Here is a 19267-nt window from a genome sequence, read left to right as displayed (position 1 = left end):
GTTGTGAAGGTCTTTTTGCAGATGTTGTCTTCCTGCTTGATGGATCAGCAAACGTTCATGCTGAGGACTTTGAAAATATGAAGGAGATAATGAAGCTTGTGATAGATAAGTTTGCAACTGGACCATACAAGGAGCGTGTTGCGGTTGTTCAATATGGCACAAACACAAAGGAGGAGTTTTCCTTAAATACATTTGATAATAAAGATGCATTATCAAAGGAAATTATGCATATTAAAAAGATGAATGGAGAAACGAACACTGGAAAAGCACTTACAGATGTATTCAATTTTTTTGACATTTCTAAAGGAGGACGCTGCGGTGCTTTAAAGTTCTTGATAGTTCTTACAAATGGAGAGAGCAGGGATGATGTAGCCGAGCCTGCTAAAGTCTTGAGAGACAGTTTCACCAACATTATTGCCATTGGTATGAAACATGCAAACAGATCACAGGTTCTTGACATTGCTGGATCCCATAATGGATCAGAAGAAGGAGCATTCTTTGTAGAAACATTTGTTTCCTCAAGAGACTTAAGTAATGCCATCCTTCCTACGATCTGCAACACAGGTACGTAAACCAAATCTGAGATTTTTAGAAAAGATCACATCATGTCACTTCTGTAACTTGATGTTAAATACCCTGAAAAAAATGTTTTTAGTCATTGTCTGTTATGAAAGTGTACTCCTAAAAGTGAAAACATTTATAATAGTCTTTATTCTCCATTAAAATGGAACAAAAGTACTGATAACACATCTTGCACTCAAAATCTGTTCCATTTCCAAAGTCCCCTGAGACTATATGAATCTGACCAGTGTAGCATGTAGACTTGTATGGCTCATGTCTGTTTTGCAGAAGGATTGCACATTTGTAATGTGTACATCCACTAAAAGTTTGTAATTGTTCATTACAGTTGTAAATGTAATTGTATTACAGCAAAAACCACTTCAAATATTAGCTAAAGTGTGTTTGTCTCCTGCTAAAGTGACTTTTCCATATAACTTCTAAGATTAACATTATATATCTTTCCAGAATGCAAGATGAAAACCATTATTGACGTAATCTTCCTTGTTGATGCCTCCGGAAGCTCCAATAAAGATGGTTTTCAAGAAATTATGAACTTAATGAAATATATGGTGAGCAAATCTGCAGTTGGAGAAAAACAGGTACGATTTGGGGCCATCACCTACTCTGACAACCCGCAGCTGGAGTTCACACTAAATCAGTACTACAGTCAAACTGATATTCAGAGGGTTATCTCAAACCTCAAAGCTTCAGGAGGACGCAGAAACACGGCCAGAGCCCTGAAGTATACACTCAACTACTTTGATAAAATTCATGGTGGACGACGGGAAGAGAATGTTCCCCAAGCGCTATTTCTGATTACAGATGGCAAGGCTGATGACATTGATAGTATGGAAAGGCTTGTTAACCTGGCAGCCTCAAATGTCACAGTTTTTGCTATTGGTATCAAAGAAGCTGATACGGAACAGCTAAATAAGACAGTGGGATATGATGGAATAATACACCATGTGAAAAACTACAAGGATCTGTGTGGACTACAAACACAGGTCGCCCAAGAGCTCTGCGAACCAAGTAAATCTTATTCTTATCACCATACACCCCTTATTTCCATACAGACCCCCACCCCCCACCCAGCTGAAATGCATGTCTGATCAGTTTTAGCTGAAAGTAACTTGGTTTTAAGCTCGGAATAAGCTTAAAACATGTCAGTTCCATTGTTCTGTCTCTGTCTGCACAACAGTAGTGTTTCTATCTACGGCACATTTATTAAAACTACTTAAATTTCCTAACTGGACTATGGCCTAGTCCTGGCATAATCTAAGCCCTGTCTGTGAAACCAGACCGTCATGTCATACACTTTTTCTGAACCTAAAAGTTCTATGTGAATGTATCTTCTGATAATAATATCAAAGGAATAATATACATTTACAAATATGTTGACCACTGCATTTAGTAAGTAACTACTTTTTCAAAAGAGTAAGTTGACTTTAAGAGATTCATTCACTTTAAAACTCTTCGTACCCATATGATGCTTAATGTTTGTGTCTCATGGTTGCTTTATCCATGATTGCTTGGCCAGGTGTGGATTGCTTATGTGGTCAGGTCGCATCTTGTATGTGTCTTAGACCATTGGTTCCCAAACTTTTTGCAGCTTGCACCCCTTTCTAGTGTTTGACATGTGCCAAGCACCCCTACCACCTTACACCAGTTAAAAACCACATTTTTAACTGCAATAATGCAAATATTTCATGTATACAGGGCTTGACATTTACGTTTTTGCTCACCTGTGGCTAAGTGCAAGCCACTCATCATTTTCAATGGCCACAATTTTGTTTTAGGGAAATAGTTTTACATGTCTAGTTACTGCTTACTTAAATATATTTAAATTGATTTCCAGTCATGTGTTGCCTATTTAAAGGCCATTTTTCCTAAATGTATTAAACGCATGTGTCATCTTTCATATCAAATTCTTATTATTTTATCAATAATTTTACTTAATATATTAAGACAGTATCAATACATTATCCATTATCAATCACCATTTACACCAAATGTAATAAAATTTGAGTCATTCTCGCTGAAATTGCAGTCCTTCCCTATTTAGATGTACTGATCAGGTTAATTGTCCAGTCGGGCATGTAAAATTATCTTTCAAAAAAATATAAAAATAAAAATAAACACTAAAAAAACGACAACAACAAAACAAATCCACTTGTCCCAGACAAGCATTAATGTCAAGTTCTGTTATTGTATAAATTTAACCAATCAATGTGGGAATGACCATGTTACCTGCCACTCCTGAAATCCACCCACATTTGGGAGGTTGGCAGGTGTTAATGTCAAGCCCTGACTTAATATTAGAAAACATTAGAATATTAGTTATAAATAAAAAAAAAAGTTTTTTTTATTTTTTTTATTTTACTTCCTACACTTTTTAGAGAGATGGATGGGCCACAGAACATCCAAATTATTCTCTTGCGCAGCCCTGTTGGTCAGTGTGCGCACCCCTAGGGGATCTGGGGAACTTAGGGGGTTGGGGTCTTAGACCACCTATAAAGCTATCTGTAACTATCGGTATAAATAAAAAAGAAAAATAAATAAAAAAAAATGTGTGATTTGAAGTGTAAATAGCTCCTAAATGATGAGAAACTTGTGGCTTGCTAATCTACAGATTCACTGTAGTTTTAAAGAACTGTCCATTAATGTCCATTAATCCTAATGTTTTTTGTTTGTTTGTTTCTCTTTCTAGTTTGTGAGACGAAGAATTTAGACCTTGTTTTTTTAATTGATGGATCAGAGAGTATTAAAGCGTATCAGTGGGATGCTATTAAAAGATACATGATTGGCATTGTGAGAGAGCTGGATAATACTCAAGTCAAATGGCGAGTGGGTGTTGCCCAGTTCAGCGATATATTCATGCATCACTTTTACCTGAACACATACAATAGTTTTGTAGAAGTGAAGGAAGCTATAAAATATATTGTTCAGCGAGTACAGGGCACAAGTACGTGGGAAGCCCTGAGAAATATTCGATACTACTTCACAAAAGAGAATGGATCCAGAACAGATGAAGGAGTCCCTCAGAATCTCCTGCTGATCACAGATGGGGATAATAGACAAACGGAAGAATGGAATACAGTAGACTATCTCAGAAACAAGAACATATCTATAACCGCCATTGGGATAGGCAAAGATGCAAATAAAAATTTGCTGTCTAGAATATCTGAAGGGAATACGGTCCTTATAGATACTTATGAGGGCCTTTCACTGAAGATGAACATAAGGAGAGCATTACATTTCCTCTGTGAAGACAGGCAAAGTCATGATGATCCCACACCTGGTAAGTGACTAGATTTTATAGTATTTATAATTCAGAATTTTTTAATATACCAAATACTCTACATGTAAGCTTGGTTCCTAAACCTGATTATCTGTCACCTGCCTCCAAATTACTATTTATTATGACTATTATCTTTTGACCTGCTGCTTGAGCAGGTTTTGGAACAGAGCAACAGTTAACAGGACTATGGAAAGTTAATTTGATGAGTAATCATTTAATTGAAATTTCATTAAGTTTAAAAATGAAAGTAAGTTTCGACAAAACATACTATAACTTTCAGAACTCAAAGACTTAAGTTCAGTAAGATTTGTTAACATCACATTCACAAATGTCAGACGTCAAACAAATAAATGCAATGAACATATGACAATGCACAAATCCCATATCTTCTATCTTGTCTTTGATTTTGACTAGGGATTTAGATGGTAACTGATTTTATTTAACAATTTCTTTGATTAAAGCTATGATTTATTTTACATGTTTTATTGCAGCATGTGTCTTTTGCTTTATGTTTTTAAGAAAGGCTTCCACTTACTGTTGTTTAAATGTGAGAATATATATATACATACAGTACAGACCAAAAGTTTGGACACACCTCCTCATTCAAAGAGTTTTCTTTATTTTCATGACTATGAAAATTGTTGATTCACACTGAAGGCATCAAAACTATGAATTAACACGTGGAATTATATACATAACAAAGTGTGAAACAACTGAAAATATGTCATATTGTAGGTTCTTCAAAGTAGCCACCTTTTGCTTTGATTACTGCTTTGCACACTCTTGGCATTCTCTTGATGAGCTTCAAGAGGTAGTCACCTGAAATGGTCTTCCAACAGTCTTGAAGGAGTTCCCCGAGAGATGCTTAGCACTTGTTGGCCCTTTTGCCTTCTGTCTGCGGTCCAGCTCACCCCTAAACCATCTCGATTGGGTTCAGGTCCGGTGACTGTGGAGGCCAGGTAATCTGGTGCAGCACCCCATTACTCTCCTTCTTGGTCAAATAGCCCTTACACAGCCTGGAGGTGTGTTTGGGGTCATTGTCCTGTTGAAAAATTAATAAATGGTCCAACTAAACGCAAACCGGATGGAATAGCATGCCGCTGTAAGATGCTGTGGTAGCCATGCTGGTTAAGTATGCCTTCAATTTTGAATAAATCCCCAACAGTGTCACCAGCAAAGCACCCCCACACTATCACACCTCCTCCTCCATGCTTCACGGTGGGAACCAGGCATGTAGAGTCCATCCGTTCACCTTTTCTGCGTCGCACAAAGACAAGGTGGTTGAAACCAAAGATCTCAAATTTGGACTCATCAGACCAAAGCACAGATTTCCACTGGTCTAATGTCCATTCCTTGTGTCCTTTAGCCCAAACAAGTCTCTTCTGCTTGTTGCCTTTCTTCAGCAGTGGTTTGCTAGCAGATAATCTACCATGAAGGTCTGATTCACTCAGTCTCCTCTTAACAGTTGTTCTAGAGATGTGTCTGCTGCTAGAACTCCATGTGCCATTGACCTGGTCTCTAATCTGAGCTACTGTTAACCTGCGATTTCTGAGGCTGGTGACTCGGATGAACTTATCCTCCGCAGCGGAGGTGACTCTTGGTCTTCCTTTCCTGGGGCGGTCCGCATGCGAGCCAGTTTCTTTGTAGCGCTTGGTTTTTGTGACTGCACTTGGGGACACTTTCAAAATTTTCCCAATTTTTCGGACCGACTGACCTTCATTTCTTAAAGTAATGATGGCCAATCGTTTTCCTGTACTTAGCTGCTTTTTTCTTGCCATAATACAAATTCTAACAGTCTATTCAGCTGTGTATCCACCTGACTTCTGCACAACACAACTGATGGTCCGAACCCCATTTATAAGGCAAGAAATCACACTTATTAAACTTGACAGGGCACACCTGTGAAGTGAAAACCATTTCAGGTGACTACTTCTTGAAGCTCATCAAGAGAATGCCAAGAGTGTGCAAAGCAGTAATCAAAGCAAAAGGTGGTTACTTTGAAGTAGTTTCACACCTTTTTGTTATGTATATAATTCCATATATAATTCCACATGTTTTAATTCATAGTTTTGATGCCTTCAGTGAGACTCTACAATTTTCATAGTCATAAAAATAAAGAAAACTCTTTGAATGAGAAGGTGTGTCCAAACTTTTGGTCTGTACTGTATATATATATATATATAATAACAATATATAATATATATATAACGGTTAACTAGTCGATTAAAATCAATCAATCAATCATGTACATCCACAATTTTCATAATTTTGGAATTAATTTTAGCAAGGAAAAACACATTTCTATTCCCTGAAAAGATACAAAATTAATAACCTTTTTTAAATCACCTGTGGATGGCAGAAAATTCTTAAGTGATTTTGGGAAACTCATCTAACATGACAATATACTGAGGAGTGTACATATGTATGCATTTGCAATAATGGTAATGATGTATATGGAAGGATATTCCAGACTGTTTTCTAAATGGTTTGCAAATAGAACTTTCAATTGCATTTTCCATATATGGGCACATTAATTCTGATGCAATCGCAAAATTACTGTTTGCGTTTTCACAAACATGCAGTGACTAGCAAATTTTAAATTGAAAAAGCCAAGTCCATTTGCAACTTTATTTCCAACGTCTCACAAGTTATGAACCTGTCATATTTAAATAGCAATATTATTTACCACGTCTGCTTTTTCACTCTCTGTGTGTCGTGCATGTAAACTGCCAAAACTCAAATGGAATTGCAATTCCTTTTGCATTTGAATTTCAGATGCCTTACACAGAGACATTTCAATATACTATGAGCCGTGTTTGTATTGGGAAATGAAATTACTCACAGATGATTGTGCCGAACACTTTGAACAATAGAATAAGGCATCGCTAAAGGCAGCTGCCAATCTGATAGGTGCGTTTGAATGAACAGACAGTGAAAACCAGGTCTCCTTATATATGTGATTGGTTAAAACCTCTTAAACTCTGCAGACCCGGTACCGGGTCCGAAAATAGCATGTCACATGTTTGTGTCTCATTTGCATATCCTTCCTTATATGGCATTTGCCCAAAAATGGGTTCATTTGAAAGCTTAGAGTGTTTTCTTTACAAAGAATACCATTAATTGGGGTTTTATGATACATAAAGTAGTCAAATTAAGCTAAGAAATATATTTCCCCCCCCCATAAATTTCCATCTAACGATTGCGAATACGTTTTCGTAAGAATGTGTATTTAAAATATTTTTCACAAAACAGTCAAGTCATATATCACAAGAAAGCTCTCATTCTCAGGAATCTGATGATGTAGATCATTTTATTGTGTGACAATCACAGATCGAATGATCTTCAACAGAATCGCGATGTAAAATTTCTCACCTTATTATTTATACATTTTGCACCGCTTCAGTCAGCCGCAAACAGCCACGCATACCTATATACTCGATATAATCTTTTAGATTAGAATCTCTTCTTTCCAACAAGACCATTTTTACGTTTCTGCGTGCTTCCATTGCTGAGATATAAAGCGTTCTGTACAAGTGCGCAATAGAGGTCCAAAGCCCTGTGAGCGCTGACCAGACCTCTAACTCATATGATGCGCACTAAAGCCTTTTTCCTGCTATACAGATCTGATCTCTTTGTGAAGCGCTATTAGTCCAAATAGCTGTCACTCAAAAGCCGTCTGAACCAGTCAGAGGTGCGAATAGCCGCAACAGGGGGGTCACTTACTGCCCCGTCCTGTTTCCGTCCGGTGACGTCACAGAACCGCTGACCGATGGGAGATTGAGTGTTTGGCTGCTTCTAAACAAAGACCACGCGAGGGGGAAACTACACGCGGAAGAATCTCCGGATTAACAATGAATAATATTCATAATACAAGTTATGGAGGACCACCGTCGCCGTGGAGAGGTCAGGACGCGCATCTGGTAAGCGTATACGCGTGATACTTGCTTTTATACATTTCATTCTTTATTTTGAAGCCTCGAAGCTCCGCTAGCCATAAGCTTATCTGTTTATTTTCATAATTTTCATATTTGACCGCATTTCAGTGAATATACAGTAAACAGTACAGTATACTGGGTGGATGAACATAAATTAGTTTGTTGACGCTCCGAAGTTCGCGTTGAAGCTTCGGGGACGCGGATTTATCGCTGGTTTTGAATAATAACAAACAGACACGCTATAAATATGAAATATCATACATGCTTGAGACAGGCAAAGTCTCTCAATCTTTACATGATGCAGAATAGACATAAATGAAATGATATTAAGCTGGAAATTGTGGATTCTATTTAAGACTGTGACAGACCAGATATTTTAATAATTCTATGCATGTCGCTATTGCCTAATATGATTTCAGAAAACATACACACAAAAAAGCACATTGTATTGAGATGGTTCATCATATGTGAAACAACATAAATAATACTATTTGTCACAAACAGCAGCTTTTTATGTAACTTCTGAGTGTTTTCTGTAAAATAATATACAGATATCACATTATTCCATACTGCAAGTGTGCAAAAGATGACTTCATACTTATTTAGACTAAAATTTTGTACAAAAATGGTATTATTCCTTCCTTCAGTTGGAATAGAATAACTTTTGCATAGATTAAGATAGAAAGAAATTTCTTTTTTCCTCTATTAGCTGACATGTGCTAGAAAAACATGAAATTGGTCTAAAGTTACTAGGCCCTTCATTGCCTGAGCTATACTATTTCAAACTTCAGTTTACACAAATAAAATAAAAAAGCGCCTTGTTTTTTCCCCTATTTATTATAACACAGACAGCATATATTGTCATTTTTATCAATTTCAACAGTGTTTTATGTAATTTCAAAGGGTTTCCTTTAAAATGATACCAAACTTTGTCATCTCACACTTTTGAATGTGAATAGGGAAGCATTCAAAATTAGGAAGGAAAATGAAAAACGGAAATCCCCAAAATAGCATTTGTGCTTAAGAGGTTAACATGTACAACACTTTAAAAATGCCTAAAATGACATATGGTGCAATATGACCAGGTCTTAATTTGAAAAACAAAAAACAAAACGATCAGTCAGTTTAAGAAACTGAAAACGATCAGTCAGTTTAAGAAACTTAATAGTATTTTTATTGGGGGTTTTTTAACCTCTGATTCACGCAATGCCCGAACTGTTAGAACCCTTGTGAACGTGCTTCACAGCAGCAGGCACCTGAGGTATATCGTCTTCTTCTACTTGCTTTATGGCGGATCACAGACTTATAAGTGCATTACTATCTCATTACTATCTCTCAAATGGACCATTGACTCTCCTAACTGAGATTGTAGATAGTTTCAGTGGTCCACTTGAGAGGTAGGTGACGGTAATCCACTTATAATAATACATTGATTTTCCATTTGAAATTTGGCAGTTGCGTTTGAATTATATCACAATTATTGCATCCACATATGGAAAATGCAACTGAAAATACAATTTGCAATTCCTTTTGAAAATAATCCAGAATATCCTTCCATAGATGTATTTTATTTTGTCTATACCCTTTCTTGAAAACTGTGAACCATTGTTTTGTTTTGTTCAAACAGATTGTGATATTGACATTGCCTTTGGGTTTGACGTGTCCAGACCAACAAGCACACAAACTCTGTTCAGACCTCAGGTGGAACAGTTGGTTTCTGCAGCCATCCATCGTATCTCCATGATTGGTGATCTGTGCTGCATCGTAAAGGACAAGATTATAACTAGATTTGGCTATAGGCTTGTGTCTGGGACAGATGGGAGTGTTCTGGAAGATTTTGGCTTTGAGAAGTACAGCGAGGATGTGGTGGAGAAAGTGATGTCATGGCAACCTACTTCACCCCTGGAATTCAACACGCTTCTGTTAGATTCCTTCAGAGAAAAGTTCGCCTCTTCCAAAGCCGAGGCAAAGGTGGGAGTGTTTTTGAGATATAAAACTAACCATCAAAGTGATTGTCAACTCTATATTATATTATTTATGTTAATGTTCCCTTAAATAAACGAGCACCCCTGCTGATGTTATTTTCAAATGAATTTAGTTTTGTGATGTTTTACTTCAATACTATAATTTTCATGAACAATGGAATACTATGCACTGGCTATGTTTTGCATGATATTTCACTCAAAATTATGCTTTCAAATTAAATTGTATCAGTAAGAGCAGTGTTGGAAAAAATCTGAACTTCAAAAATGTTAATTTCCTAGTATGCAGCAGGATCTACAACAGGCTGTAAATGATAATAGATGGAAGAGTCCAACTAAACATGGTTGGGAAATCAGATTCAGCTCATTGGTGTACTTTTTATTTTTCTTTGGTCCCTTAGATTCATATCGGGCACCTAGATTCCATTAAATATTTATTGCTTATTTAGTTGATGGCACTTTGAAAACAGTGTTCACAATCCCCTGACATTTAATCATGTGTCTAGGTTTTGATAATCTTCACAGACGGGCTGGATGCTGAAATTGAGCATTTAAAGGAGAGATCAGAGAAACTTAGGCAAAGTGGTAAGTGATGTCTTTGGCTGTGTCCACATTAATCTGGATTTATTTGAAAACTTTAGTTTTGTCTACTCTACTGCTTTCAAGTGGTTTCCAAATGATGTATGCTCACATTGAAATGTTTGAAAATGCATGTCACCTCACTGCATGTATGTAAAATGCAAGCTCTCTGAGTTATAACAAAAGATTAAACATAAAAAAGTTACAATTTTATTAGAAAAATATCCAACCACTTGCTGGTGCATCCAGGTCACACTTTAAATCACTATTCCATATATTTAAATACACAATTGATTTGTTTTGCCGCAGATCAGCAATGGTGTGTAAATTTTCTGTCATATTTGCAGGACTGTGAAATTAATGGGGGGGTGAAATGCTCATTTTCACTCAATATACTGTTAATCTTGAGTAGTAGTACTGCATCCTTCATAACTCCAAAAAGTCTTTAGTTTTATTATATTCATAAGAGAAAGATAGTCTGTACCGATTTTTCCCGGAAAAACACGACCGACTGGAGGTGTGACATGTGGGCGGAGCTAAAGAATCACGAGCGCGAGTAGGCTTTTGAGTTGAGAGCGTTTGGAAGCTGTGACACCGTGAGAAAAAACCAACCAAAACAAACCATGGCTAACAGTCAGATTCAGCGTATATTTATGATCCAGAATCAGATCCCGAGACTGAAACTTAACGAGAGCAGCAGCAGCGACTCGCTCCGAGCGGGGCTTGAACCCGGGTCTCCGGCAGGGGAGGCGGACGCACTAACAAGGAGGCAGAGATATTTGAAGCAGTTTTACTCACCGCCTGCGGTTCCAACACACGATCGTGGCCCTTTTTCGTTGGGATTGCATCATCCTTAAGAAATAAACGATACGCAAATCCGTCGTCAAACTGGGCCTTGTTTGTAAAACAAGCATCTTCGAAATGCAGGGAACAAACACAAACACTTGCACAACTCCGTTGATGCTCTGTAAAAATAAACTCCATCCACTGGTCCCTTAATGCTGTTTTTTTTTGGGGTAATCTGTGCAGGGTTGTCTTGCCCTGGCAACCAACAATACACTTCTTTTGTGACATTTCGCGACGCTCTCGCTCTGATCACTGAATGCCTCTGCTCTCAGTGCTCTGCGGGAGCGCGCGCTCTTCTGGCAGATGTGACCTAGGACCCATATAAGGAAATTCCGCTCCATCTAACGTCACATAGAGCCATACTCGAATAAAACTTTCCGAAACTTGTGACAAACCGGAAGGAGTATTTTTGGAACAGAAATACTCCTTCAAACGTACAACTTAATTTTTGAAACTTTGTCCATGTTTAGCACGGGAATCCAACTCTTTAACAGTGTAAAAAACTCAGTATGCATGAAATAGCATTTCACCCCCCCTTTAAAAGTAATGTGATATTAAGTACAAAGTAGCATTATCTTTCACAACACTATTAAAGTGAAAAGCAGGCACAACAATGCTGGTGCAACCATAGATATCTATAGGTACAATATTATATGGCATAACATGCATCATTTTTTTCAGATACTTGCGTGTTTAAAGTCCACACTTTCGCTGCATTAGATTTACCTAGGAAGTCAGAGCAGGGAATGATGTCACGGCCAAAAAGACCATGTTCAAGTCAGAAAGAATGTAATTGAGTTCACTCATGTTAGCGATAGCAGTGTTAGCATTTTGTAACTGCACACACTAGCATACATCATAGCATCATAACATGTTCACTGATAGAAGTTGGGTGGTAATTAGTGTATGACTGAATAATGACATGGGAATACAACAGAAGCTTTATAAATATTGTAATACCTATAGCTTTCACTTACTTTTCATGTAATGAGCAGCTATCTTGAATTCTCAACTTGGAGTTGAGCAAGGCGAACTGAGTTCCCAAGAAGAAACTTGAACTTGCGTAAGCATTCCAATTGAAAATTCCAACCTGGAGCTCTGAACTCCCTACCTCCAATTATATATTGAACCCAGAATTTATTGCTGAACCATAAATGTCTGAGAAGTTGGTCCACCCAACCCTGCGCTACAGGTTCCTTGTGTGTTTGCAGAACTTTAATAACTTTTGTAAAATGATATAACTGTATATTTGGCTATTTGGAAACACTACCTTTTATCCTAAAGCTGCATTCCATAAACCTTGCCTCTTTGTCACCATCTTTGTCGGAAACCTGCAATTGCAGTTATTTGCGGAATTATCTCCTTTTCGTGGCTTGTGCATTGGTACACCTCCTCAGCGTGGATGAATCTAAAGTTTTGAGGTCTATGTGTGGTCTGTCAGTCACTGCACAACTGTGGATATTCACTGTGCTTCAGCATTACAGATAATATGTCTTGGAAGTATGAACAAAATAGAAAGTTAATGTAGTGTGTAGCATTATCTGTAGATTTATGTTTTTGTAGTCTAATCTAATTTTCATACCACTCAAATGCCATTGAAGAAATGTTTCTTTTAACCTTAAAAAAAAATATTTAATGTTTCTTAGAACTCTTTGAAATACAAATAGTTTATAAGTACAGTGTAATCCCACGTATCTGTAATCAGATGCACATATAAAACTGGAATATAATCTAATTTCAGTCACATGTGTTTCATTAAAATATTGCATTGTTTAATTATTCTAGCTGCAGTAATAACGAATTAGAGTAATGCAATGAAGTGAAAACAACAACCAGTTTTTAAAGAGATTTGCTGTTTCTGACATGAGCGAATAAAATAATATTATCTGAAGACAAGATCATTGTGATTAGCTGTTCAAGCGACAAGACCGAATTAAATAATAGGATACAAACTGACTGATAAGGTCAGAGCAGTGAGATCCACGTCATATGCATCAGGTTTTAAAGAGAAAACCTTGAACTGTTCTAGTCACTGATTCACTTTTATAGCTTGAATAAAGATGAATCTATATAGTTTGTGCATATATAATTGTCACGGTGGTGCAGGGATGAACTCAAGCGCAGACAGATGTGGCAAAGAGTTAGTTTTAGGCCCTGACTATAAGCATTTACACATGCAATATAGCTTACTGGCTGGGACTGTTTATTTATGTTTACAGACGTGATGCAATAATGCAAAGACGAATGACCCAGACCATTCAAATTAGAAAACATTATTACAAGCTTACCATTGCTAATTGGGCTGAGGTAAGAAGATTGAACACTGATTCATTATGAACTTGTACAGTAATTTATTTTGGATAATTTTTAACCAAAATAAATTATGGAAAGCAGCTTTAATTAGCAGTCCTGTGTAAGTGGCCCCCACTTACGCCTGTGCCAGGCCTTTTTTGTGGGTCTTTACTTCTGCAAAAATTTTAAGGCAACTGAATAATTTTTACTGCATTCCCTCTGTACTAAACCCATGTGTGCTCATTTCTGATGTGTAAACTAGGGGTCAGTGCACTGCTGATTGTGTCTTTGGAGGGAACAGTAGACTTTCACGAGCTGGAATTTGGCAGAAGTGTCGGCCCATCGCAGCCACTGTCCATCAACATGCTAAATGTAGGCAACGCTCTCATGAAACAGATTGTAAGTATCAAAACAATGCTTAAAGGTGCATTTCACTCAAAATAAATTAAAGAAGCATTTTACACTTCTTGCATGGCTTATTTATTTAATGTAATAATTTATTTTACTCAACAGCAGCTGTTCTGAAAGAAATCTTATATTGAACCTAAAATTTTATTTTGTGTATTTTAAATGAAGGCTTTTCATAGCTACTTCCCTTGAACTTCTTTAGATACAATCGTGTTGTCAGCTTTATTATTATTTTTCTTATTAAATAAATGAGCTCTTCACTCTTCACTGTACACTCCTCAATATTTTTCCTGTGGTCTTCATGAGCACCATTTTACATTGAAAAAGAAAAAGAATAGTCTATTGTATAATCATCAAATATTGATGTTTATTAACATCTTTGATTTCCAGATTCTGTTAGTAGGCTTTAAATCACCACACAAAACACATTGTGGTCAAAAAAATATTGCAACTGGACAAATATTTAAATAATTCTTGATTTTAACTTTTGTATATGTGTTTATAGTTTTCACTGTAATTTTCTTAAGCTACTACCAAGTGACTCATACATTTGTTAGTAAAGTACCTTAAAATTTGACTGGATGCCTGGCTTGTGACTTCAACAACAAAATACAAACAGTTTCACTCATTGTATGCTTTTCTCTCCCCTCAGGAAACACTAGCGCGGATGGAATGCTGTGATGTGCCTTGTTCATGCACTGGTGATCCTGGACCTCGAGGACCCCCTGGAAACCCGGGTGAAAAGGTCAAAGCCCCTCAATTCTTATAATGTAGATAATAAATGTTGTGGATTTACAGTATATATATATTTTTCATGCTTTGTTTCCCTTGGATTTTTTTTTTCTCACTGAGCTTGAAGCATTATATCGTTATGTCAATTTTACATACATTGCTGTTTTAGAATTTAACTAAAATGAGATATCAGTATGGCAGTATGATTTTTAATGGCCTTCGCATCAGGAACATGGCTATGATGCCTTAAAGAAATTCAGGTTTTATGTGTCAACATCCCTGTTTTTCTTTTATTATTTAGGGCTTCGATGGTCAGAAGGGCCATCCTGGATTTCCAGGAGATGAAGGTAGTATGGTAAGTGAAACTGTCAGCTAACATGTACTGAAGGCAAGACATCACAGATTAATACGGTAAAAAAATAACTAATAGATGTCACCGTACTCCCAAGTTGATTGATTAAATTAAAGATAGTTAAATGAAAAGTTATGTTTAAATAATCAAATGAGATTGTGTGTATCTAACAAATCTGCATACATTTCCAAAACAGAAATCTGTTTACTGGATATTCATCAGGTTTGAACATTATTGGAAATTCATTGTTTCAATTTGTTGACATATTAGATTCAAAAGCTTTTACAGATTGGACAGATCTTTTACAGATTTCTTTATCCCTCCATAAATCCGAAAATACTGTCAAAAGTCAGAAAAAAAGAAATCACTGTGTTTTTAGGAATAAAATGTTATATAAAATAAGGCAAATTATACATGAACAAACGTTTCTGTAAAAAACGTCAGAATATAGATGGGAAATTTTGGTGTTTGCAAGGTCTGCTGAAGTGGAGAAAGACTCATTTTGGGAAAAGGATTTAAAAAAATATGTTGGAATTGAAATCTACCGACACAAATAGATAAAGAGCAATAAACATCTAAATAATACAAGTTTTAGAGCAACCTGATCTCATAGGAATTCATATGTATTTTATGTAAATGTAGTTCTAAAAAACGTATATGTATACTTATGTTTGCACAGACATTGAAATGTACAATACTGACGCATTTACAGCATCAGCTGTAAACGCACAATACTGATGCATTGATGACACATAAAACGTAAATGATTTACATATGAACAACTTTACAAACTTATAAATGAATCCTTATGAATACTGAAATCACGGCATTATAATTTTATTATATTTTATTCAGCTGTCCCTTTAAATGCTTGCGTTATGTGCGTTATGCTTTCAACTGCAGTTTCAGTTAAATTAAGTTTACTCATTTGCTTAATATTAAATATGATCAAATTATGTTCTGTTCTGTGTGATTTCTGCTGCCAACTCATTTCAAAGTATAAATAATGTTAAACAAGCCTACACTTTAAATGTTCTCTAAATGTTCTACCCTTAAAATTAATAACATTTCTGCTATCGTTTAACAATTACTTATCAAGTAATATTTACTATGTTTGCAATGCATGCCTTCATGGAGTAGATAATTCATGGATAATAATCTAGATAATGTTTTCAGGGATTAACAATTTAAATTTTGCTGTGCAATCTGCGCAAAACTATTGTATTCTGAATAAGAGGACTGCGGCTGCAATGATTCATCATTTGGATTACTTTTAGTTCTGCTTTTGACATTTTTGTAATACAATTATTGTGATTGCACTTATCTGTCTGTCATGTTATACTGTACATATTTTTCTAGAGGTAGGAGAGGGATTAGCGAAAAAAATATCATTTTAATGAAATCTTGTTACTAAATTGGTCATTTCCATGCATTTTTCGGTCAGATACATTTTATATCTTTTAATATATTCGCTATAAAATATAAAATGTGTTGGTTTGGGGTAGGTTAAAGGGGGCTAAAAATATAAAATGCATTGATATAAATAGCTTTAATGATATAAAAGATTTTTAAAATATTTTACCTTTTTTTTTTGCTTTAAATACACTGTAGTTTTACATTTTAAACATTGTAATACCACCAAATTGCAAGTTTCAGCAACAATCAAAATGTACAAAAATGTACACTTCGTGCTTGTATACTTTACGAACTAATAGCTACATAAGAGGCAGTTTAGAGAGGATGAACGTTGTATTTCTCCCTTCTTGTTCCTGGCAGGGAGAGCGAGGACCACCAGGACCGAATGGATCTAAGGGACACAATGGTTGCCGCGGAAACAGAGGAATGAAGGTAATGTAACATATAATTATCATTGGAGATGCATCTCTTGATGTAATTTTTATTAGTGCAGTGATCTTGGGTCCGTTCTTCGTGCCTCGCTTAATACATCTGAGATGATTTGACAGATGCCAGATCATTTAATCGTGATGACTGATTACTGACAGCATTAATTAAATTTTCTTAATCCATACAATCCATCTTATGACATAATTGACTGTAAATAAATTAATTGTGCATTATAAAATAATTTTGAGATTTGAGAAGTGAGAATTGAGTGTGCATCTCCTGCGATGCATTAAAGCCACCCACATCAAAGCTCACCATTCAAATAATGCATGGCTCGGACGAACTGTATGTAATGTGTGTATGATTGAAAAAACTATTTAGATGGTTACTCCTTCATGAATAAACCTCTCAATGAGTAAACTTGTAAAAACTATTTATTATTATTATTATTAAAACATATGCCAGCAACTCCAGGATGAGCTCCAAGGAACCTACAATCCTGTATCATGTCAAATCATCAACAATAAAATCCAGCTAACTGTGTAATCCACGTATGAAGAACAGGCCCCTGATTGGAATTTCAGGATTTATCTTAGTATGCAAAATAGTACAATACTCTAGTCTATGTCTTCATACACCACTTGTAAATAAAAACTATAAACTGGTACTTTTTCTGTTTTTACATTCAAGTAGTTACCATGAATCTAGAATTTGACATAGAAATAAAATGGTTTAATTTTTTGTTATTTGGCGCAAACACATTTATACATTAAGTGGGACTGAATTAATTGTTTTAGGTATTGATATATGCTACCTGCATGCCTATTACTAACTGCATGGCTAGGATATGATTATGTCAGCATATAAAGTTCCTGTGTATGAGGACAGATGAGATTATGTTTTACAGCTGTGCTGAGTAAAGGAAATGTTTTCAAATTCAATTTCAATAGGGCCAGAGAGGCATCGCTGGAAATAAAGTGAGTAACAAGATTTATTATTCTATTCACTGGCTGTTAGTAATATCATTGCTCCCACTTAAACAGTTTACTTTTTGGAAAAAAAATCTAGACTGAGAAAGATAGTGCTTTAATTTTAGGGTCATAAGTGCAAGTATACGTTTTATTTGTTAAGTGTTATTAATGACTTCCCTAAAGAGATTTTAAGTGTGTGACCACCTTTGACCTCTGTCTGACAGGGTGAAGCTGGGGAAGATGGGCTGGATGGAGTGGATGGAGAACAGGTCACATCTTTATTTCTCTCCTCTGCCTATTTTCTACACTTACATTCACAGTGTCACAAATGCAAATAAATGTACTTTATTAAAGGGTCATGAAACCCCAGCCTACTTTTTCTGAGATTTTAGCAGAGGTATTTGTGTTTCACATCATAGAAGACAATGCTAGCAGCATCCAATAATTGTAACTATTGGAGAAGGTCCATTTAAAGCTTTTTTTGCGCTTTTCATCTTCCTGGTTTAAAATCCACATCATGTTGACATCAGAATTTGTGACGTGGCAATCGACTATAGTATGTTGGTGATGCTTCAGTGTCTATTAACTTATTCATGAGAATGAGTGTTCTTATCGTTTGAATAGATGCTTCGCTTAATCATTCACAGCAGCATGTGTTGATATGCAATGACAGGCACTTTAGACTGTGTGAAATCGCATGCATTATCTGAGAGAAACGTTCATGCATTGGAGGAGAGTATTTGTTTTGCATTGTAATAAGAGTGTGGCACAAATGCGATTCATTCACTTAGTGAGTATAACTGTTTTTATAGCCTAATGACACAACCGGTCAAAAAGCACATATAATCGCTGCAGAATAAGCCTTAAAATTGATCAGGGGTGCAACAGCATGTCCATGTCCATGTTTTCAATGCAGAGCGCAAATGGCTGTGTATTTAAAATGTAATGAAAAATAGGTCTGCTATCTAGATGGAAATCAGGCTTTCGTTCTGTACAAATCAGTTTGAGTCTCATTTTCTGTTTTTGAGCATGAATTTAAACGCGCAAGCAAAGTCAACATTGGTGATTGGCGATAGAAACTTATTTGGATGCAAGAAAGTTCATAATACACATACTGTCCACACAAGTCAAAATGCATAAAAATGCAACTGTTGATGTCTGATTTAAAAAAACAAAGAGAAAGAATTAAAATCCTAAATTGTATCAAATATAAAGTTATACCTTCCATATAGTATAAAATGCCCTCTTTTGATTGATTGATTGATTGATTTATTTGCCTGTTATGTATGGGATAAATTTTCTGCCAAATTATTGCAGTGACAAATAAAAAAAGAATAAGTGTGAAACCAAAATTTTAAAATCCAAGTAAATGGAAACAAAGTTTTTAGAATAGCAAACAATTCTAACAGGTCAAAAAACAACAAGCATAAATCCAAAATCTAATAATGCATTAAAAAATAATAACA

General features: G+C 35.9%; 1 protein-coding gene across 3 annotated transcripts in view; it reads left to right on the top strand.

Annotated features, from left to right (window-relative positions):
• Nucleotides 1-19267, top strand: part of LOC113083476 (collagen alpha-6(VI) chain-like) — a 68042-nt gene that overhangs the window by 12016 nt on the left and 36759 nt on the right. For all 3 annotated transcript variants that reach the window (XM_026254534.1, XM_026254535.1, XM_026254533.1), the window contains exons 8-18: nucleotides 1-564; nucleotides 1027-1590; nucleotides 3269-3859; nucleotides 9422-9765; nucleotides 10283-10361; nucleotides 13756-13892; nucleotides 14554-14646; nucleotides 14935-14988; nucleotides 16762-16833; nucleotides 17781-17807; nucleotides 18026-18070. In XM_026254534.1, the coding sequence (XP_026110319.1) occupies nucleotides 1-564; nucleotides 1027-1590; nucleotides 3269-3859; nucleotides 9422-9765; nucleotides 10283-10361; nucleotides 13756-13892; nucleotides 14554-14646; nucleotides 14935-14988; nucleotides 16762-16833; nucleotides 17781-17807; nucleotides 18026-18070 (2570 nt within the window). The remainder of the gene's footprint in view (nucleotides 565-1026; nucleotides 1591-3268; nucleotides 3860-9421; nucleotides 9766-10282; nucleotides 10362-13755; nucleotides 13893-14553; nucleotides 14647-14934; nucleotides 14989-16761; nucleotides 16834-17780; nucleotides 17808-18025; nucleotides 18071-19267) is intronic.

This window comes from Carassius auratus, unplaced genomic scaffold (genome assembly GCF_003368295.1).
Source record: "Carassius auratus strain Wakin unplaced genomic scaffold, ASM336829v1 scaf_tig00038295, whole genome shotgun sequence".
NCBI lineage: Eukaryota > Metazoa > Chordata > Actinopteri > Cypriniformes > Cyprinidae > Carassius > Carassius auratus.
This window is presented reverse-complemented; position numbering and strand designations above follow the sequence as displayed.